Genomic DNA, 23,040 nt, shown 5'->3' with positions numbered 1-23,040 from the left:
TGTTACTGGCTGAAATCCTACACATTCCTCGGCGTCTTGTCTGTCTTTTCACAGAAAGGAAGCTCCATGAGGCCAAGATCTTCCCTCTTGGACTCTCTGAGAGGGAGTCTCTCATCTCTCATCTGAGAACAGCATCTGGGATGTCATAGGTGTTCAGTAAGTACTGGGAGGACGCGACAGAAAGAAAGAGGACCAAAGACAAGGAGACGTATCTTTATAAAGAATGTTTCCATTTATTTTATTACTTTAAATCTGAGCCTGCATGAAGTGATGGCTAAGCTAGTTCCACAAGCTCCCCGTGACGCGCACTGGGGACAAGCTCGGGTTTGGACCTCTGCCACTCACCATCACAGTCCAGTGGCTGCAGCGATCAGCCCTGTGACTTAATATGCACCCAGTGGGGCTGGGACAGCCCTGGCTGCAAGTGACTCAGGGGTACTCTGCTCAGGGAGATTGTGGGAAGGGGTGAGGGATCCCTCAGGATGGGGGTTCGCTTCTCTCCCAGCCTGTGGCCACCCGAGAGAGGACACCTGAGGTTCCACAGGGAAGGCTCATGCCCCTTGGGTGCTCTGGGGTCAAGATACCCCTTCTTTCGCCAAGTGACTCAGAATAGGGTACCACGCCCCTAAAAGGATACAAAGAGGACCTAAAAGAAACTTAAGCTTGAAGTTTCCGAGAAGCAGCCCCATTTCTCTTCCTGCCTGTGCTCACTCTCTCGCTCGCTCTAACCTCTCTCTGCGCACGCACACCTTTCCGAGACCCCGGCAGGCCAGACCCCGGCAGATGCAGGCCACCATGCCTGCGCAGGTGCACAGCCATGCTCTGTGAGGTCCCTGGCTGCGGCGTCCCTCCCGCAGCGGGGCTGGCTCGCTCACACATTTGTGTGCTGGGAACCAGAGGACGTGATGCTGCCCGGCTGGCTCTGGCCCGAGGGGGCCCAGCTGGGTGCCCGGCTCCTGCTGCGACGTCCCCCTCCCAGGCTCCTCTGGGCCGGTTCATCCGTCAGCTTGAGTTTCTCATGTTCCTCTTTCAGGAAGAAGTCCACCAACAGGCCCTTCTCTTTCTTGATCTGGTCGCTGATGTCCGTGGGGATGTCTGGAATCATCCAGTCCACGAGGACACTCAGGAACATCACGAGGTTCTGCCAAAAGCCAGGGAGGGGGGTTGAGAGGAGAGGCCCTGCCCCAAGGGACACCAGGGTGCCCCCGGCCACCCCTCCCCGTCAGAGTGATGGTCTCAGCAGCGGGGTGGGCGGTGTGTTGCCGAGGTGGGGGCTGTGGCAAGCACAGGCCCGGAAGCAGGATGCCGCTGTGTCCTTCTGGCCCAGCTACTTACTAGCAGGTGCTCTGAGCCAACGTGCCGAGGGGCCCCACAGCATCCCCAGGTAGAAAGTGGAGAAGTGAAAGTACCTGTCCCCCAGGTTGTCGTGGGGACGAAATCAGTCAACAGCTCACATGGGGTGGGGCTGTCCCCATCCTGTCCTTCCTGGCTGGCCTCTCAGCCTCCAGCGCCCTGCTCCAGCGCTCTGCTCCAGCGCTCCCTGGGAAGTGGGCATGGGGTCCGCTGGCCTCCCCAGGGCTTCCCTGAGCCAGCTGCTCCTCTCTTGTTCCCAGCCTGCCCTCTGTCCTCCAGCTCAGAGACGGACATCTGGTTTCTGTGCTAAGTAAGTTTCTGTGCTAAGCCTCAGCCCACCTCCCCCTTACCCGATCCTGCTCTCTCTTCCATCCTGCGAAGCTGGTCACATGGGCCGGGCTAGGGACCCTGCCTCCAGCACCCCCTTCTCCATTCCAAGCCTCCGTGCACACTCGTAATGGGCTTCCTTCTTCCACCCGCTGAGCCCCATCCCTGCTCTCGCAAGCGCAGGTAGGACAGGACTCCCTTTCCTGCAGCATTTTCCATGGAAGTGGGGACCACATCACAACAGTGCCAGCTCGGCCCAATATGTGACCGCTCCTTTATAACCTGGTTCCCGCCCAGTTCCCCAAGCCATGCTCTGCCCAGTTCACTCCCCCAGTTGTGGCATTCTCTGCCCACCGATCACACACACACCGAGATCCAGGGACAGCGATGGGACCCAGGACAGGATCTTTAGGGCACGGCTGTCTTCCAGGCTCCAAACCTATTCCCACCTTGACCTTGAATCTCACTCGCACCTAAGGGCCCAGGGGAGGGCCAGGGGACCAACTGCGGCTTCCAGGGGTTCCTGGGGGCTTCCCACACTCTAGAGCTGCTTCAAGTCACACTTCTCTTAATCAACTTTTACGCAGTTAACGAGTGTCGCATGTGACCTGTGGGAAAGCCAGGGGGCGCCAGCAGGGGGGAGCAGCTTTTCAAATCCATCACCCCATCTCCCCAGAGGAAGAAGGGCTGTCTTCTTTAGGTGAAAGACTAGCCGATGGGCTTCTCTACTTCCTGGGCCGGGGGGTTGGGACAGGATATCTTAGAGCCCCCCAGAGATCTGCCTTCAGGGAATACAAAAGCCAGAGGGAGTGGAAGAGAAAAGGATCTGGGCTCCTGCTTGAAGGGCAGCGGGACCCCGCGTGGGACCTGGGGCTGTGTGCCCTCGGCTCTCAGCCATGCAACCTGAGCTATGGCTATTGTCAGAGATAGTGATCAGGGGGCTCGAGTTTGCTATTCATCCACAGAGGCATGGCCGGATGGCTCTGGGGCCCTCCTCGCCAGGTGTCTCAGGGGCCAGAGCACGCTAACAAAGGAGGGAGCCAGCCAAGAGCAAGAAGAACGGTTCCGAACTCGAGCCCCTTCTTGAGCTGCGGAGACCAGGCGGGGCTGTTTGCTGCAGGGTTGAGACTCTGGTCCCCACTGCCCTTCTCGCTTCCTTTCTTGTCTTAGGTCTCAGTGGGAATCTATCTCCACCCTGCATCTTACCCCACATCTGTCCTGTAACCTTACTCTGCATTCTGTTCTCTGCCAATCCATCCGTTAATGGAGGTCCTCTTGAGAGCGCTTCCTGCCTCCTCTGCTTGCGGGGACCCCGGTGTCACGGCACCAAGGACACACGGAGCGGAGGGGCAGGCAAGGAGACATGGCTGTCTCAACCCCCGCAGCCGGGCTTCTACTCCTTATCCGAACAGCTCACCTGGAAGATGATGACAAAAGCCAGACGAGCAGACAGAATGGCCCAGTACTGTTTGGAAAACTCATACGGGTTCGGGGCCCATGGCGGCTCTCGGTAATCCTTAAACCTGCCCAGAGAGAAATGTGGCGTTAGGACCGGGAAGAGAGGGAGGGCAGGGGGTGCTTCTGACCCTCAAGGAACAGAGCAGCAGGCAAGCTCCTGGCTCCCAGACGTGGGAATTAGCAGGAAGGGGGAGGGAGGAATTCACAGCCCCACCAAGTGTCCATTGCATAAAATGACCAAAGTCCTAAAAAGCAAACAAACAAAAAACACCCAGTGTTGGCCTGGAAATGCCTTTTTCCTACTCTCTCTTTAATATCCCTCATGGCTTCCACATGGATTCTTCTTCCAGAGGAGCCCAGGAATCATGAAAGGAGCCCAGCACCATGGGTCCCTGTTGGCCCCACGGGCCCATGAGCTCAAGAGCGGAGGGAGATGCCCAGAAACTGGACAGTTCTCAGCAGCCCGTGGGCTCAGCAGTGATACAGGTGCCTGCAGACAACCCCAGGCTTCCTTCCTGGCTGGCTGCTCCAGGATCACGGCCATAGAGACAGCTGCATTCTTGCAGCCCAAGGACAGCAGACTCAAACCAAGCTCAAGGAGGAATGGCTGTCATAGTGATGGTTGGTCAGTATCCTCGTCTACTGACCGCGTTTATGATCTGTCCATGTGGCTTAAGAAACAAAATGTCAGTGCCTGACATTTGCTCATGCCTCTTTCTCAGACCCGTGGAGAGATTTTCCTCACTGCTGCCTTTTCACCCCCATTCTGTGATGACTTATGTTAAAAACTGCTCATTTTCGGGGCACCTGGGTGGCTCAGTCAGCTAAGCGTCTGACTCTTGATTTCAGCTCAGGTCATGATCTCAGGGTGGTGAGATCAAGCCCTGCTTCGTGCTCAGCGGGGGAGTCTGCTTGAGATTCTCGCCCTCCCTCCTCCTCTGCTCCCCACGCCGCCCCCTCACCTCTAAAAAAAAAGGGGGGGGCTCATTTTTCTCGGACTCACTTTTTTTCCTAAGCCTGGAAAAGTGACAAGAGCTGGTACCAGAAGAATTATGACCCTTCATGGACTGTTTTCTCCATGGAATTCAACAGATCTTTGACGTTTAGTCAAAGCAAAACATGCCCTGGGGGGAAGGACTGGGGTGGTGTCAGGCCACCGAGTGGGGTGCAGGCTGCCAAGGAAGGCAGGGTGGGGACTCTGCATGACAAGGGGCCAACAAGGAAAATGACCCACACTGAACATGCCATATGCACCAATCCCTGAGCAAGGAGCTTTTCTGGAAGTTTTCTCATTCAATCTCCATAGCATCTTCCAGCAGGTGCTGATATCCCCATAGAATATAGGGAACACTGAGGCTCAGAGAAGGTCAGTTACTTGCCCAGGTCTCTCTCCTGGCCAGCAAGGACTACAGTCAAGGCAAGAATCCAAGTCTGGATGAAGGCGGACCTTTCCTCTATTGTCACAAAGCACCTCGCCAACAGCTGTGGTTTGAGGTGGGGGATTCAGAAATGGTTTTGGGTTTTTTTTTTTTTTGATTTATTTATTTACTTGAGAGAGAGAGAGAGGTAGGGGGAGGGGCAGAGGGAGAGAGAGAATCTCAAGCAAACTCCCCACTGAGTGCAGAGCCCAATGCAGGGCAAGATCCCACCACCCTGAGATCATGACCTGAGCTGAAATCAAGAGTCAGACGCTTAGTGGACTGAGCCAGCCAGGCACCCCAGAAATGGGAGCTTTCTGTCCCTTCCCCACCTGGAATGAGCCAGCTGCCCTAAAAGATCCAGGTAAAGCACGGTGGCTTCCAACTGTCCACAGAGATGCAGGAAGAAGGAAGGAAAAAAAGGGGAAGAGGAAAAGAGATGCACACAAACAAAACAGCAGAGCGACAGAGTCCACAACAGGAAGAGACAAACAGACGTGGACAGTAAGCAGTTGACTAGGGTTGGGCAGGAGGCCAGGAGCTGCCCCTTCCCCACCCCCGCCCTTCCAACAGCTGATCACAGCTGTCGCAGGCTTGCTTTGACATCCGGCTGAAAAGCAAAGCTAACTGCAGCCCAGCAGCACACCGCGGGATTCAGCGTATCCACCCGTGGCCCAGGACAGAAGCACGGCCAGCTCCAGATTAGGCTTGCTAACGGGAGAGGGGAGAGCATGGCTAAATGGAGAGGGACACCTTCGGGTGGGAAAAAGCTCAAGCTCGCCGCCCTCCAGCTGCCCCCCAAAGGACCTCACGGCAAAAGCGGATCTATCTACTCTTCTCAAGACCTCAGGGGGACAGGCGCGACACCTAGCGCCCAGCCTGTACCATGGGGACGCCCTTCCCCAGGTCAGTCCCATCTCTCCTGCTACAACCAAAGTCTGTTCTTCTCGTGCTCTAGCTCCACTTAGGAAGGAACAGCTGCTCACTGACCTTGCTTTAGGAGCCACCGCTCACCCCTCTTTTTCCCAGTCTGGAAAGAATCCATAAATAATCTAATTCTGGTCCCACCTCTGATACTAACTCACCACAGCTTTTGGAAATGTCCCTTTGCCCTCCCTGAGTATCCAAAACATTTTTAAAATCCAACAAACACATGCACTGAATCAAAGATCTGGGGAAAGATTAACACAGATATTTCTAGAAAGCTTTACTTGAAAACACCACTACGCCAATGGGCTAAAGGTAGTTCTGGTAGGAACTAGAGGACAAACGATCCACGGGAAAAAACACTGCACAATTTAATGAGTTATGCATCTGCTCATATCTCCCTTTCTGAAGCTAACTTTAAAAAAACCCATGACCTACAGTAATGAGAAATACACTGCCCATTAATGCACACGTAAGTATACGTCACTGAGCTGAAAATCATACCCTCGCCATGTGCGATGAACCAGTATTTTCTGAATCTATCGTCTCCTGTCTTATCCTATTCTTGTCTTTAAAATGCTGATCATGACCAACTAAAGTGATTTCCTAACCCACTCATGAACAATGACTCATAGATTGAAGAATATTATTCCCGTAAGCTTCTGCCACCAGGAAAGGACTGGTTGTTTACATTCCAATATAAATTCAGATTTCATCATTTTTTTCAAGTGTCATCCTAAGAAGTCAAGCTTATCAAATGTTTTCAGTGAGTAACAAGAAGACACTACTTAAAGAGATAATCATCTTTAAGGCTAGAAATGGCCACAAAAGATGAGTGATGGGGCACCTGGGTGGTTCGGTCATTAAGCATCTGCCTTCGGCTCAGGTCATGATCTCAGGGTCCTGGGATCGAGCCCCACATCAGGCTCCCTGCTCAGTGGGGAGCCTGCTTCTCCTTCTCCCTCTGCTGCTCCCCCTGCTTGGGCTCTGTCAAATAAATGAATAAAATCTTAAAAAAAAAAAAAAGACCAGTGACCAATGACCTTCACTGTCTCCACCACGACACATGAGCTGTCGGCCAGGTCTGTCTGGTGTCTAAGCCCTGTGCACAGCACTGGCAAAAGCATACACTTCAGAGTCACCAGGTGACAGCTCAATGTTACCTCTGTCACTTTGGTTTTATGTTCTCTCGCAAGTTACCCGACGTTCTGATGGCCAAGGTGCTAGTCTACAAAGTGGCCTCAACGTTCCATCCCACAGGGACATGTGCCCCATCAACAGTAGCTACTCTTTCCCCTTTGCCTAGAGGTGGCTGACACTGCTCCTGGGAAGAGGACAGAGCACATACACAACTGCTCCCAGGGCTTCTGGCATTCTGGGCGGGGGTGGGGGGGTGGGGGGGTGTCTCTGAGCTTGCAGGCACAGATGTTCCAGGTTTCCCCTCACGCTGATATGAATCAGAAAGGGTCAGCCAGCGTCACAACTGCCAGGGGCTTCTCTCAGGATCTGCGTCCAGGTAAATGGCACAAAATAGGTAAGCCTCAGGCCCGTGGGAGGTAGAACTTCTGCTCCATTCCCAGAAGCACAAAGGCCTTTCAAAACCAGATGTTTCTCCCTGGTTGAGAGAGTGCGGTTCTCCCAAAGTCTCCCTAAGGGGCCAAGCACTGGGAGAACCCCCACATCTGGTCCCTTCCTGCACCTGCTGGCTGGGATTTAAGTTCAGAGTTAGGATTTTTTAGGAGCCATTCCTAGAACTCATCCTCACCCCTCCAGAGCTCTCTTTATTGTCTTTGAGCCTTAATATTAATTTTGAGAGTCTCGTAAGAAGGAGAGGCTTGCAATTACAAACCCACTGGTGGTGTCTAAAAAGCAAGTGTGCACTGGGAGTGGCCTCTGTCACTTACTAGCTATAAGACCCCGAGAAACCTGTTTCTCCTCTCTGAACCTCAGCATTCAAACCTGTAAAATGGAGCTCGCAAAACACGCATCTCTGTGCTGAGCACACAGAAGTGCTCCAGCTCTCACCCACCGACCATAAATAAATGAGTATGGGCATGCGTGTGTGTGCATGTACGTTAAATGTTAAAGAAAAGCACAGTGAAAATTAAATAAGACAATGCATGTGACTGATTTCTGGAGGCTTCCACCAAGAATAAACACAGTGGTTTCTCCTGGGAGAGAATGACTGGGGTAAGGATGATCAAGAAAGTCTTTTCCTTTTGTATATATACATATGTATACAGGACTGCTTTTATGATAAAAAAAATCACAATTTCAAAAGGATATAATTAATGGCAATATTCGGTGGATTCATATTTTTAGACTAAGCTTTGAGGAGCAAAATTATAGCGTTAACTGCGACTCATACACAGTAAGTGAAACTGGTAGAAAAATCATCATTATATGGTCACTCTAAATTCCTGTAAGATTGATTATATCTAGATTGTTCTAACACTATGAAAAATCACATGGAGTTTGAATTTATACATTACTTAAAGAAATAACATTCCCATTAATCTGAATGTATTTCATTATTGTAAAACAAAGCCATGAAACCCCGTAAAGGTTCTATGAGCTCATTTGATGTTAACTCACGGAAGAAAGTCTCAGAAAGACGCGTGGAAATGTCCCACCGTGAGTACTGTTGGGGAGGTGCCTAGGACCAGGCAGAGGGGAAGGCGGATGTGGGACAGAGTCAGAGAGGCTGCCTGTAATGTTTAGAGTTTTTAGTATGTTATGTGTATCATGAAATATTAATTTTTTTAGAAAGAACCAGAAAAGAATCTTTGGAGATCATTCTTCCATGTCCGCTATAGATGGGAACACTGAGGTGCGGAGGGGGAAGAGAGAGACTCCCCGCTCAGTGTCCCCCGCCCATCCTCCCTTGCAGGGGTGGCCAGTGACAGGGACAGGGACATCTGCCACAATTCCTCCTCATCCAACACCACTGTGGGCGGGAAGGGTACCGAAGTTACAGACTGAGGATTTAGTCATCAACAATCAGGGACGGCTTTTTTCAAAAATGAGGTTTTAGTTACATTATGAATCAGTTAGCAAATACGGTTCTCAACTCCAAACAGTGGTATGTTAAAAAAATTTTTTAATAGTCCCAATGGCAATTAGTGTCATTTTCATGCTAAACACAATTACATACAGTATCTTCATTCCATCTGAGCTACTTCAAACTGCCTTCTGAGACTGGCCTTTAACGAGGGAAAACAGTACAGGCAATTAGGAACTAATGAGAGCCACATTAATCCAGGGGTCGATAAAGATCAGTAATGGCAACACCCGGAAAAGCTGATTCTCCCTCTGCATTCACGGAGCAGATGAGAGACAGCCGCGGACTGAAGAGAACTCGCCTCGCCAGAGCCTTGTCACGTGACCTTGGGATATGCAAGAACTCGGGCCCTGCAGAGAAACCCGGCAGACGCCCCCAACGACGCTTGGCAGCCCCCAGCAGTCCCACTGGGTTGACCAGGCCCAAGTCAGCTCCCTGGCCAGGCCCTCCCCTGCTGACCCCTCTGCTCCCTTCCCGTGGAGCCGGGAGCCTGGGCCACCACCCGCCCTCCGGGACACAGTAGCCCTTCCGCCCTGTCAGCCGCCACGGCTCCTGCCCGCAGACCCACGTCACCGGACTGTTTATGGAGCAGCCCCGCCAGCGCAGCGAGAGGACCGAAGTGAACGTTGCTCCAAAAATGCTGGGAACGCATCTCAAATGGGCAGCTGGAGACGTGTCCCAACGTTGACTGCTATTTTTAGGATACCTCGATGCCTGGCGAGGCTGGGCTGGAGCCCGAGCCCTTAGTTTTATGTGACCACATTTATCTCCAGAGGTCACTGAAAGCTAAGAATAAGAAGGGTCATCGAGTTCCCAACATTATTTGCCAGAAAATCAGGGCAAACTTTTCATTTCCCACCACGGAAGCGGTTTTAAACACTGGCTTTGGGACTAGTTCTAGAGCTCTCTCTCCTTCTCTCTCTCTCCCTCCCTCTTCTCTCCTCCTCTCTCTCTCTCCTTCTCCTTCATTGCTATCTCTTACAGCCGCTGACGATTCCTGGCTTACATCAGTAAGTTATGCCCCCCTCCGAAACTCCTGAGACGCTGGTGAGCCGGCCACGTTCCCACAGCATGCGGTGCGTAGGACCCACGGAGGCAGAGATTTCCATCAATAATTATTGCCCCTCTAGGAGAAGGTAGCCCCAAAGTATACCTATTTGGTATGTTGTATCCAGGTAATAGGCTGAGCCTGCTCTGGACACCTGTTCACACCGTAGAGTGAAGCATCTCTATTTCAAATGTAACCCACTGGCCTTCACACTGAAGGCAGAGAGAACCCCAGTGACAAGTGTGATCTCATCCCTGCTCCCTGCGGCTCCCCACTGCCCTAAGGGGGGGGTCCATGCGCCTCCGTAAGACCACCACACTCTTCTCGGTCTGGCTTCTGCATTCTCTTCCCTCCTCGCCCTCAGAGCTTATCCGCCACTCCAGCTCCCACCACCCAGCACCAAGGAGCTCGTCTACCTGGAAGGCCTTGTTCTCCCCAGACCTCCTTCAGCACTTGAGGCTCCCTTCCGGTCCCCCCGCACTCCTCCCAGCCCTCCCAGGCCAGCTTGGTCGTGCGAACGAGGAGCGTCGACAAGAGCATCAGTCTGGCCAAACTTGCACAAAGTTCAACCTCCAGCTTTTAGCTCCCTTGAAGCTTTGCCGCTATACTCAGGTCTGGGTTAGGTGTGTGCCTCCTTCTGCGAGGCTCTCGGAGCTCCCTGCAGTTACCCTGTTATAAATTATTAAAGCTAGACTTTAATTGCTTGCTTACTTGCTCATCTCTTCCATCTAGACTTCTTGAGGGAGGCATTGTGTCTTATTCCTTATCATGGAACCAACAACAAGCCTTTCTCGTAAGGTCTCAAAAATAATTGTACAGTGAACCCGTACTCTTTACTGGCACTGGGTAAGGAAATCATGTCAGATGCTCCAAAAATCATTTTGGTTTCATCTTGCAGAAACATTTTCTTAGCAGAAATACAGAACACACTTCTACACATGCACTCAATAATAATTCTGCAACTTTGCTGGAAGAGGGTTTTTTGTTGTTGTTGTTTTTAAAGATTTTATTTATGTGACAGAGAGAGACACAGCAAGAGAAGGAACACAAGCAAGGGGTGTGGGAGAGGGAGAAGCAGGCTTCGTGCTGAGCGGGGAGCCCCCTGTGGGGTTCAATCCCAGGATCCTGGGATCACGACCTGAGCCCAAGGCAGATAGATGCTTAACAAATGAGCCACCCAGGCACCCCTTTGTTGTTTTTTAATGTGTCCCCAATAAGCCATGATCCCATCAGCTTACACAGAAACAATGGAGAGAGGAGTTGTCGGGGCTTTGGAGCTGGCTGGGCAGTACAGGGACTCTGGAAGCAGCTACAACAAAACTTGACCTGCTCCATGTGTACTAGTAATACCTGGTGTGCGAGACATTTGCTATTGTATCTGTTCACCTTAACTTCTTCCATGCAACTACCTCCTACTCTCCTACTTGGTGCTTCAGACGGAGATCATTTCACCTCCCACCTCCAGCTCCTCGCCTGGCTACCGTGACTGGTTCGGGGGAGGGCACACCTACTGATCCTAGCCAATGAGACTTCTGCAGGATCACTGGGAAAGAGGTATGTTCCCACTTGGACTTGGACCCAGGAGCTGCTGGTAGCTGACTGGAATAGTACTGCGAGGGAGGTGGAGAAAGATTTGGTGTAGACAGACTTGATTGAATCAAGTCTTGCCTAAAATTAGAACTACTTTCAACTTTCAGTGTGGTGGCCCATTCAAATCCTTTTATGTTTAAGCCAGTGGAGCCCCTGATATATCTGGAAAGCATATTCACAGTGTTTCTGGAAGTTCCGATGGTCAGGCGCAAGGTCACAGACGCTCAGTGCTTCTAGACCAACTAAAGAAACACATGGGGGAGATGGGACACTGGGCGGCTCAGTCAGTTAAGCGTCTGTCTTTGGCTCGGGTCATGATCCCAGGATTCTGGGATGGAGTCCTGCATTGGGCTCCCTGCTCTGTGGGGAGTCTCACTCCCAAGAAAGTGAGAGAGAGAAGGAAGGAAGGGAAGGGAAGGGAAGAAAGACAGGGGGCCTCTGGGTGGCTCAGTGGGTTAAGTGTCCAACTCTTAATTTCGGCTCAGGTCGTGATCTCAGGACCATGAGACTGAGCCCCTGTGTCAGGCTCCGCACTCAAGCGTGGAGTTCGCTTAGTTTCTCTCTCTGCATCTTCCTTCTGCCCCCGTGACCTGGGAGGCCTCTCTCTCTCTCTCTCTCAAATAAATCTTTAAAACAAACACAAAACACACAGTATCAGCCCTGCCTCCCCACAACCCACACGGTGCTGCTCCCTGCCATACCTGGGGGTTGATCTGCTTTCTTGGATATACGTGAGTTTTACTTCAGGATCTGTCCCTGAAACCCCAGTGACTTGGAGAATTCTTTACCCTTCTAAGCCTCGGTAGAATGGGGGGCTTCGAAAAGATCATTCCTATACCTTCTGGTAATAGAAACGATTCTGGAAATACTACTTTGCAGTGCCGACTGCAGGCCGACTTCATGTACCCTGCTGGGGCCGTCTGGACGGTACCAGGAAAGCCTGCGGCTGGGACACATCCTCCACGTGCTGGAACTACGTCTGTCGCATCTGTGGGCCAAAACCTAGCAGCAAGGACAGGCAGTCTGGCGTGGCGGGCGCACAGCGGAGTGGCCCTGGGCCGTGCACCGCGTAGCAGCAAATCTGCCTGCACAGGCCCTCAGTCCCAGAGTGAGACTCCCTGTGGCGCCAGCTATGCAGTTACTGGAAACATCTAGGCCGGCAGAAATCACTATCTGTGACTAAATTTACTTACCTGTTCTTAGATCCAGTCACTGGTTTTGAGCCTTCTCCTTGTTGACTAGAGCGCAACCCTACAGCTCTCCCAGCAAGGACCAGATACCCTTCCATTGCAATCACACAGGGGTATGGTTGCGTCACTCGGTCATCTGGGTGGGGAGGACCAATTCATCTCCTCTCCTGTGTGGCGTCAGACTGTGACTCTGAACCTGAACGGCCATCTCACGGATGGCAGGCCTTGGGTACCAGGCAGGAACACACGACAGCTGTACCCAGGGTCACCCCGGCAGCAAGAACCACTGAGGCCTCGCTTCTCTGACGGAGGGTCACCAGCTCTTACATCAGACACGCTCAGGGATGGCCTGGAAAAGCCTTCCGTTTGTTCCTCGATACCTTTCTTAGGTTTTGATTTTGTTGTATTTATTGCTCTACGTTTTTTAGTATCTGAGCTGTGTTCTTTGCCAAAGTCCTTTACTATCATCTCACGAGGGTCCAAATTGGTTCCCATCTATACCTCTCTTTATTTGCCCTTCTTGGGTGAATAGTGGAGAGTTTTCTGTTTCTTGGCTTCCATGTTCCCTGGGCTGGTGGTTTTCAACAACTCTGACCTGGACCCCTTTGGAATTCCAGCTTAGTTGTGCCTCGGAGTTAGGTGAAAACTTTCCCACCATTCTTTTTTAATCAATGTGATTGAAATCAAATTCATCCTATGTGCCATAAAATTGGATTCTCTTAGCATTTTCCCCATTGGTGTCAATGGACCCACCTCTGACCTCAGCCCAACCTTGAGAGGCATCCTTGGCTCCGGCTCCCTCTTACTCTCTTGCTACCAACGCTACCATGTATTACAGTAAATAGCTCCTCACTTCCTCCTAATTCCTTCCATCACCCTGGACCATGCCTGCCATGGCTCATGCCTGAATGATGGCAGCACACTAGCTGCCCTCCCTGAGTTCCCCCAATTCTAGTCCATACTTCTTTCTGAGACTAATTTTCCCAAGCCTACACTTTACCTATCATTCTCACATCATATTACAATTCCTGCAATATATCAAGACTTCCTATCACCGACTTCGTCCTCCCTATTCAAATTCAACAGTGTTTTGGCTTATATTATCCTAGGAGTTCTGATATACTGTATTTCCAAAACTATTCCTTTTTGTTATCTTCTAAGTGCTCGTCTTGCTAACTACAATACCTAGCCCCTAAGTGTTCATCTAACACCCCAAATTCATCCTCACCCTATGACTTAGCCCATGCTGACTCCCCACCCTAGCATACTCTCTTTCCATCTTACATCTCCTCCTGGGCCCTCAAGGAAGCCTACCTTTCCCTTCTAGCCCCCACCGATCTTCCTCTCCTTTGAACACCCACAGTGCTCAAGGTCCACACTAGATAGAGTCCCTGAACAGCAATCTCTGTCCCATTTGCTCTGCTTGCTTTTTCCAACCAGACCACAAAAGCCTTGATGGTAAAGACAAGGCCATATACTTCTTTGCTCTGTAGTGTCTGGCAAAAGACACTCAATAAATACGTACCGATTCACTGAAATCGATTTATAGTGATTCGGGGGCTAAGGGCAGGAGAAAGAGGGAGAGGAGAGTGATATAAATCTAGATCTTCCAGATAATTCCTTGGATCTACCACTTCTGGTCACCTGCTGCCGCCCTCCTCCACCCAATTACTTTACCTGCAGAACTGAACCTCTTGGTCAAAGTGTGAGTTTTCCGGCTGCGTTCCTTCCTTCAGCTGGCTGACGTTGAAAAAGGAGAGGGTGTGGTTGACAAAGCCATGCAGGGTCCCGTTGTGACTATAGGCATACTGGTACACGAGGCGGGGGATAAAGTCGGAGGTGACGGCGATGACAAAGGCCTGAAGGACAGAAGCACAGGGGCTTGAGGGGTGTTCAGGGCGGATGCTGTCCAGGTGGCACAGCGTACCTCTGGCTGAGGGATGGGTCCCTCTTGGGCTCCCCATCCAGAGGCACCGCTCTGATAGAGAAGTCCTTACTTGGAGCTCATGCAGTTTCCCACTTTCGATATGTGTAAGTGAACCCACTGGACAGTGGCTGGCTGCTGAGAGTACTAAGCCAGTGTGGACTGTTGGGTTCTGGCGGGAGTGAGCCCCTCTGAAATATCCAAGTTGACACTGATGTTGGCCAAGCCAAGGCAGAGTGGAAGAATTTCTGAGAAAATTACTCAAAGTGACAAGAGTGCCACTTAGAGGCAACGTGCAAGGACACTGGATGATGACAAACCTTTTCCTCTGCGGGACACCAGAGAACCAGGAGTACCAGGGACATGGTACCACAGTTCCCTCCGTTTGACCATCGTCTCTCGGCACTTTTTAGCACAGCACGTAAAGGAAGTTGTGCTTTCATCCATTGGATTTAGGAACACTGAGACCCCGAGGGGGAAGGAGAGGGTCTTGCTGGATCCAACCACGTGTACCCAACGTACTGTCTGGCATGTTTAAGTGTCCTATAACTGTCTATGGAGCAAAGCAAACAGCGAGTGAATGATGGCATGTTTGAATGTGGAGGTACTTTCTGCAAAGAAAATCTTAAATCTTTCTGGCAGGTGTTTATACTGTATTCTGCACCAAAAATTAAAGCCTTTTATTAAAAAAATGTAGTTTAGGTATTGTTTTCTACATGTATATATGAGCGTGGATGGCCATAACCATATTTGAGAATGAGTACCAGACTTACTGAGCTCTTGCTCTACATTAGGTCTCCAGAATGATCCTTTTTGGTGGGTAATCTTATGCTCTCCCATTCTTACAGATAAGTAAAGGAGTCTTAGAAAGGCCAGGGAGGAAAGACTTCTTGTCATTCTGTGGTACGGTGGAAAGTACCTAGTATGCAAGGCCCCTTTCCTAGTAAACACAATTCCAAAGTAGCTACTGACCTAGTTTCCAAATTCCACCTTCTCTGCCAGCCTTAAGATGTGCGTTTCCTACTTCAAGCATTCAAAATGCAGGGGGCAGATGCTCTCTGCCTCTCTAGTCATTTTTATGTGTTCTTAACAGGCAACCCAGTCCCAGCCAAAACCAAAGTTTCTTTCCCGGGGGGAAAAGGGGCGGTGGCTTTCTTGGTATGTGCCAGGCTGGCGGGACTTTCTTGGGAGATGGAACAAAAGGCCCTGCTGGGCCACCATCCATACAAAAGGCAGGAGCAAAAAGCTGCCATTGGCTTGGGCCCAGCAGGATTTCCCCTGAAATGCTGACATGTCTGGCAAGGCAGTTAAGGAGGTCACAACAGGTAGGACCCCTCTTCCTGTCTGTCCTAAACTAACCTACACGTGCCAGAGTCCATGGGAATAATTACGACTCCGCATTGACAGCCTGGAGGAACCGTAATCAGGAGCCATGGACCTGGGCGCCGGTCCAGGTATTGTTTAGCTTGGGAGTAGAAAAAGAAAGGAAAGAGACGGATAGATATGGGGAATTCTTTCCTCATTATTCTTGGCTCCGAAGAAAGATCAGATTTTTGACCCTTAAGGCCAAGGTATGCATTCTGGTGGATAATTACCTTTTGCACAGTGAAATTAACAAGAACGTCGCGCAGCCCTGGCCGCTGCAGGAGGAGTCAGAAGGCGTGCACGCGCTATTAACCAGGGAGCTGCCTTGAACAAAGCTCCAAAATAAAAGGCTGGGAGGTAACGAGGGCTGGTACCCTGTTTTGAAAGCCGCAGCTCCCCTAGAGGCCCCCTTGGCAGCTCCCTTCCCACAGAGCTAGGGTGTCATAGAGGGAACACTTACGTTGCTGATAACGGAGAACTTGCCGATCCCGGAGAGAATGTCAAACCAAATCCCTGTAAGATGGAGAACAGGACATCGGGCTCACTGCCACCCTTGGTGTGGTGATGACAAGGCTGCAGCTCAGGGTGAGGATCCACAGACAAGGTACCAGTGGAGGTCTGTGGGGTCCCCAGGAAAGGGCTTGCCTAGGAAGGCTTAGGTGCACCCTGTCTGGAAATCAGGGGGACAAGTGGGTGTGGATAAAGGCCTCCCAGAGCCTGAAGATATGAGGATGAGGAGCTCCAAGGGATGGAGAGGCAAGGGCTTCCCCCAGCCCTCTTGAATCCCGAGTGAGACGGTGATGGCAGGACGCTGCAGGGAGTCCGAGGGGATGGATGGAGGCGGAGGGCCTGCAATGATCTCTAGGCAGGGAACATACCGATATCTTTGGTTCTCACGGCATCTGGCCGTCTCAGCTCCGTCACAAACTTCTTTGCATCAAGCCGCACTTCGATGACATTGTTGAGGAGGGCGAATACAGGTGCCAGAGGAAAGGAGGCCACAAAGAGGGTGACAAAGCCAAACTGGATGACTAAGGGAGAGAAGAGCGTGAGGAGCTTCCCCAGGAAGAAGCAGGATTTAGGTAAACTTGGCCTTGCAGCCACGGCCCCTTGTCTTTTCTTACAGGGTCTCTTTCCCACCTTGGTCTCCTAGTGCCCACTTCCTCTTGCCCCACAGCTATGGCCTTTCTCTCCCAGTGCCTGCAGGCCCATGGGCCAAGGCTGTCGCCACGGAGCAAACTCTGCGTTAGGTGTGGTGAGGAGATTCGAGAAAAAGAAAAGTCTTGACTCTCTCTTTTCCATCACTCTTTATCTACAGTCACTAATCCTGGTCCTCTAACTCACAGGTTGACAATCTTTCTCAGTAAGCGGATGGTAAATATTTTTCCATTTGCAGGCCACACCATCTTGTCACAATGACTTAACCCTGCCATTGTAGGGCGAAAGCTGCTAGGGACAGCACATGGACAGATGAGCTTGGCTGTGTTCCAATAAAACTTTATTCACAAAAGCGGTACATAAAGTGGGCTGAAATTGGCCCATGGGCCATAGTTTGCCAACCCCTAAGGTCACTTAAAAAAAAATCACCTCCCAAATTGGGCCTCATCTTTCCATATAAATAGTCACTGTCTTTAGAAAGCTTATTCATTCATCACACATTTATTGAGAGCTCATTGAATGTCAGGCACCTTGCCAAGTATTTCAGGAGGCAAAGGTCTGGTCCTGCTTTTGGTGAGCTGAGTGTCAAGCAGAAGAGAGAAACATACACAAAGATGAGCGCCAAGATTGCATGCCAAGAGAGAACGAGGAATGTGTCAGAAATAGCGGGGACCCAGGAGAGGGGGAGCGCAAGCCCATTCATGGTGGGGGCTGAAGAGAGCCTCCAGGTCAAACACCTAAGCTTGGTCTTCAAAGATGAGCCTGGGCTGAAGAGAGCATTCCAAGCCGTGGAAGCAGTGTGAGCAAAGGAGGGACAAGGCCTGTGCCAATCACCGTGGTGCCCAGCCCTTCATCGAGTCCGCCTGGGCCACAGCCCAACCCCCTAACTGCTTCCCTTGTCCAGTCTGCCCAGGCTTCTATAGCCTCTTCCCCCTGATCCTGGCACTTACCTATCATAAAAATGGCTCTGGGCTCCCCTCTGTTTCCTGACAGTCAGCCACATTCCTTATCTCGGGAGGCAGGTACTTCATGGTCTGCTCCCCATGTACCTCTCTAGCCCTATCTCTCCACATCTCCCCCACAGCCAGCATGCTTCTGCCTTTAGGCACCGGGCTTCTCCCCTTTGGGATCTTCCTGGAAGGCAGCAGGTGCCCCCCTCACCTGTGCACAAGCTCTCCAGCTAACATCTCGGCAGCCCAAAGACCATTCAAATGCCATCTTCTCAGAGAAGTCCCTTCTTCCTCCTCTACCCTCGCCCTGCCTTGGCGCCTGCCTCTGTTACAGCCCTCATCGTGCGCTGTTGTGACTCATCTACTCACACTTCTTTTTCACTAGACAGGCGAGGGCTCCATCCATCCCTAGGGGCTCAGCAACCACAGTCCCGAGTCCTGGGAAAGCCACAGTCTAATAGGAAGCCCCTACGTGCCAAGGGCAAGTTATTTAACTTCTCTGGGTCTCAGTTACTTCGACTGCAAATGGAGAATGACGATGCCCATCTAGGTTGTCACAAGGGTGAGTGATATTGCACAAATCAGGTGCTTAGAACAGCGTCTGCCACCTAATAATTGCTCGATAACGTTATCCCTTATTGGGATAAATATCATCCCTTACAAGCGGCTGTGACATAGACCGCACACGGATATGTTACACAGACACAAATTTAAGCTGTAAGCCCTGAATGAGAGTCGGGAGGCCTGACCTCTAGCACTGGAGATGTTTCTCCCTAGCCATATGTCCTTGCATAATTCTCTCTGTTCCAATGGGCTTCAGCATCCTCACTGAGAAGTCCTGAAGAGACTGGTTTAAATTCCTCTCCAGGTCTGACCTGTAATGACGCTCTGATTCTCGTTCTCTTGGACAAGCTTCAAGATTCTAGAATATTCAAATAAAGAATGAAAACCCGGGATCTAAACTAAAAAAAATAATAATAATAAAATAGAAAACGTTCATAGAGGGATATGCCTCGGGGCAGTAGAAGTTTCGAGAAAGAGAACCTGCGTGGAACTGCTTTAGATCTGGCAGTTTGCTTGAGCCCATAGTTGTGGGTTTTTGCTCTTGTCCATCTCCGTGTGGTCCTTGATGCCCAGTGGGTTCTCAGCTGGCCCCAGGGGACTGGCAGGTGTCAGTTGGTGGCAAGATCACCAGAAGGCGCAGATTTGTCAAGGTTGGGACCTTGGAATGACGCCTGCCAAGCTGGCTGGCTGAAGGGGTTGGGGCGGTGGGGAGAGGGAGAGGAAATCTTCAAAAACAAGCTCTGGGAGCCAGTTCAAAATGCAGGGTCTCCGGCATCTTTTAAATCAGGCTTTGCTGAGGAATTCACTTTAGAGTCAGGGGTAGGGGTGTGGGCAGGGGGGTGGAGGGGACGGAATTAACAAGGAAAGCAAAACAGATGTTAGACTAGTTTTCTAAAACCTTTAAAATACATGTCTGTATTTAAGTATATGTATGAATGTGTCTTTATTTATGGACTTCTAAGTTGGTCTTCTTGATTCTAATGAGTTCAGTTCTACAGGGCAAGTGTTCTTATTTTTGGTAGTGACTTCCTCGAGCAAAACCGTGCAAACCCTCCAAAGCCGCCACGAGGGCCCGGCAGGGAGACTGGCAGGGAGACTGGCAGGGGGAGGAAGGGACAGGTTACTTCTGAGTGGCTGTCAATGTACACAGCACGCCATTACCACACTTGCGCAAATGGCCCGCAGACACCCAGGTTCTTCCAGGAAATAGGAAAATAGGACTGTGCCCTCAGTCTCCTTCTCTTAAAGTGATCTCCAGGGGCAGAGATGAGCCCTCTCCCTGGGGCTGCCCTGATGAGTTGTTTTTTTTTTTTTTTACCTTCATAAACTCTCCAGACCTACAGGCTCCCTTTGGTCTCTCCTGGGTCAACATAAACGACTTCCAGTGGTGGCTCGATGCTCACAGTGCGCCTGAATTACCCCAGAGCCGTGACATGGTTCTTACTTTCTCCTCGCCATGTAAGCCTATGTGTCCAGCCCTGTATGACCTCAAGGGGGTGGGCTCAGCAAAGGACTGTGGTGCTGGGCCTGCAGTGACGGGACACCCCCATTCCCACTCTGATGTTCCGCAGGGTACCCTAGGCCATGAGGACCCCCTCTCTACAGATGTCCTAAGCGGTGGGTGCTGCCTGCTTGGACAGGGTACACTGCACATTTCCAGGAATCAGCCCAAAGAGGCAGAAACAAACAGGAAGCTTTGTTTTATCTGGGGGAGGAAAAAAATAGAGAACTCTAACCCTCTAACATACACATACCAAATCCAAGACTTTTTCTTTTAAGTCGAAGGCCGCAAGGCTGTATCAGATGGGCGTCCTTCTGGGTTCACTTCAGAGGACACAACGATACTGGCCTTCACCAACACCAAGATTTACTTCTACAAACAGCCAGCCTCCACGAGGATAAGAACGTCGCCGGGAACCCTCCGCGCACTGCGTAATAGAAGCCAGCTTGGCTTGACCAATAACAGATTAAACCTGGCCAAGCCAATTAGGCAGGAATCCGTAAGTTGATTTTCCGCTAAATCTTTACAAAGCCTGCTGTAAGGAGCTCCAGCAACGCTGGGCTGGAAGCACAAAGACTGGAAACACTCCGAGGCACCAAGTCCATTGCTTTTCTCCTCTCACTCTCCAGGACCTTCTCAAATCAACACCAGCCCTATACTGCCTGACGCTGGAGGCAATTAAAATCTTGGCCTTCGTTACCTGGGCTTAGGTTAAAATAACAAGGAGGAGCGGGTTAAACTGAACAAGATGGCTTCCAGCAAGGACATTCCAAGACAATCTGCTTCAGGAAGAAAAATAGTGCGTCAGGTAGAATAGATTAACCAGGATTTGTGGCAGACCTCTTGATCAAGCACAGTTTTTACTCATTAATTTAAAATTCTTTAGTGAAAATATCCACCTTCCCATCACACATATGCCTGTATGCATACACACATACACACACAAGCCCAGATCCGTATTGTGACATTCAAGACCTTTGTGATCTAACCCTAATTTATTTTTCCAAACACATCTCCTTCCCACCCATGCTCTGAGCTCAGGGCTAATATTTAGCTGGTATGTTTGGAGACCAACTCTGCCTGCTTTCCAACCATTTCAAACTCATCATGTTTTCCGTATTTCTGAGCCTTCATATATACTTCTACTATCTGTGCTGCTCTCATTTTCATCCTCTTCTCATGTGCTGAATGAATTACAATCTGCATTTTGGGTCTGACTTAAACCTAACCTTCTTTATAAAGAACCTTTTCCACCCTAGTCCCACCACCTCGCCCAGGGAGAAGTGAGTGCCACAGTCATCTCTCCTACTCACTCCCATCGGGCCTTGCATACATAGCTCTACTGGTCTACTCAACTCAGTCCCTAGATGGGGAACCCCAGGGGACCATGGACATATCAAATTCTTTTCTGAGTCCTCACAATTTTGTGTGGTGCCTATCCCACAGCAGGTGTTCAGAGGTTAGTTGGTTCATAAATATAAGGTTATTTTTTTCACCAGCTGTAAACACAAAACAGATACAAAAAGAGGTCAACTCAACTGTGTGAAGGGAAATCATGGGACTCAGTGATGGTGAGGAGAGATGGGACATGAAATGCTGACACCTTGACACGGCAGTTTTCTGTGCTGTAACTTGCATGGAAGATTTGGAAGAAAGTGAGCATAAAACCAGTCAGTTAGGAGAGTCTAAATCTAATGAAAATCATGATAGTGTTTTTTTCCCTTAACTTTCTTTAGCTTAGTAAAAGCAACACAGTCTTCTCTTTTTTTTTTTTTAAAGATTCCACCCATTTATCTGACACACAGAGAGAGATCATAAGAAGGCAGAGAGGCAGGCAGAGAGAGAGGGGGAAGCAGGCTCCCCGCCAAGCAAAGAGCCCAATGCGGGGCTCGATCCCAGGACCCTGAGACCATGACCTGACCTGAAGGCAGAGGCCTAACTCACTGAGCCACCCAGGCACCCCAGCAACACAGTCTTCTTAAGGGGATGACAAACTGGGGGCTTAAGAATCCTCCTTTTCTTTGACCACTAACAAGCAATGCAAGGAAATGAGTAAGGGACTTGTTGATGTGTTGGTCTTCTCAAAGATTCAGCTAGAAACAGTCCCCTAATATAAACACTTATGTGAAAATAGAGCAAGGGAAGGTCATCACTGTTTATTTTGTCAGCCCATATTTCAAGGCTGTACCCAGTGATGACCTTCCCTTGAGGGCAAGGGAAGCCCACTGGGCTCAGCACGGATGGTATCCGGTGTAAAAAGGAATTGCAAGTGTCGGTTGATCGTTAAACAGGAAGAGATAATGAGGGCGTGAGCATGGGCCTCTACTGCTTAGGAAAACAATTTAAAGTGCTGAAAGAATTTAAGAAGGTTCTCAGTGTTCATCAGTCACCATTCGTTCATCCATCCAACAATCATTTATTGAACACATTCTACATGCTGGGCACCATGTCTACTGCTAGGAAATGAAGATGAACAAATTACTGTGCCATCCTCCCAAGAGCTCACAGTGCACAGTGGAGAAGGTGGACATGTGGACAGACCCTGCTGGTGTCAGAGAGTTAGAACTCTAATGGCAGCATTCCCAGAGCACTGGGGCAGGAATAATTCACATTCACCAGCAGATCCATAAAGCTTCACAACCATCGCACTTGACTTGAAGAGCAAAGCAAAAGGAGGGCACGATAGTGAATCTTGGAACACTGCATCAAAAGTTAATGATGTCTTTATAGATCAATGGAACAGAATAGAGAGCCCAGAAATAGACCCTCAACTCTATGGTCAACTAATCTTCGACAAAGCAGGAAAGAATATCCAATGGAAAAAAGACAGCCTCTTCAACAAATGGTGCTGGGAAAATTGGACAGCCACATGCAGAAAAATGAAATTGGACTATTTCCTTACACCACACACGAAAATAGACTCAAAGTGGATGAAGGACCTCAATGTGCGAAAGGAATCTATCAAAATCCTTGAGGACAATGCAGGCAGCAACCTCTTTGACCTCAACCGCAGCAACTTCTTCCTAGGAACATCGCCAAAGGCAACAGAAGCAAGGGCAAAAATGAACTATTGGGATTTCATCAAGATCAAAAGCTTTTGCACAGCAAAGGAAACAGTAAACAAAACCAAAAGACAACTGACAGAATGGGAGAAGATATTTGCAAACGACCTATCAGATAAAGGGCTCGTATCCAAAATCTATAAA

The 23,040-nt window shown here is 50.2% G+C and overlaps 1 protein-coding gene across 1 annotated transcript in view; it reads right to left on the bottom strand.

Annotated features, from left to right (window-relative positions):
* Positions 1–209: 209 nt before the first annotated feature.
* The window catches only part of ANO2 (anoctamin 2), a 347,947-nt gene continuing 325,116 nt past the window's right edge, over positions 210–23,040 (bottom strand). Inside the window, exons 21-25 of the mRNA XM_080812555.1 lie at positions 16,540–16,692; positions 16,122–16,174; positions 14,050–14,231; positions 3,098–3,203; positions 210–1,141 (exon numbers count right to left, since the gene is read on the bottom strand). Coding sequence (XP_080668681.1) covers positions 872–1,141; positions 3,098–3,203; positions 14,050–14,231; positions 16,122–16,174; positions 16,540–16,692 — 764 coding nt within the window. The 3' untranslated portion in view covers positions 210–871. The remainder of the gene's footprint in view (positions 1,142–3,097; positions 3,204–14,049; positions 14,232–16,121; positions 16,175–16,539; positions 16,693–23,040) is intronic.

This window comes from Martes martes, assembly GCF_963455335.1.
Source record: "Martes martes genome assembly, chromosome: 8".
Classification (NCBI taxonomy): Eukaryota; Metazoa; Chordata; class Mammalia; order Carnivora; family Mustelidae; genus Martes; species Martes martes.
The sequence above is the reverse complement of the archived record's forward strand: the minus strand, read 5'-3'. Positions and strand labels throughout refer to the sequence as shown.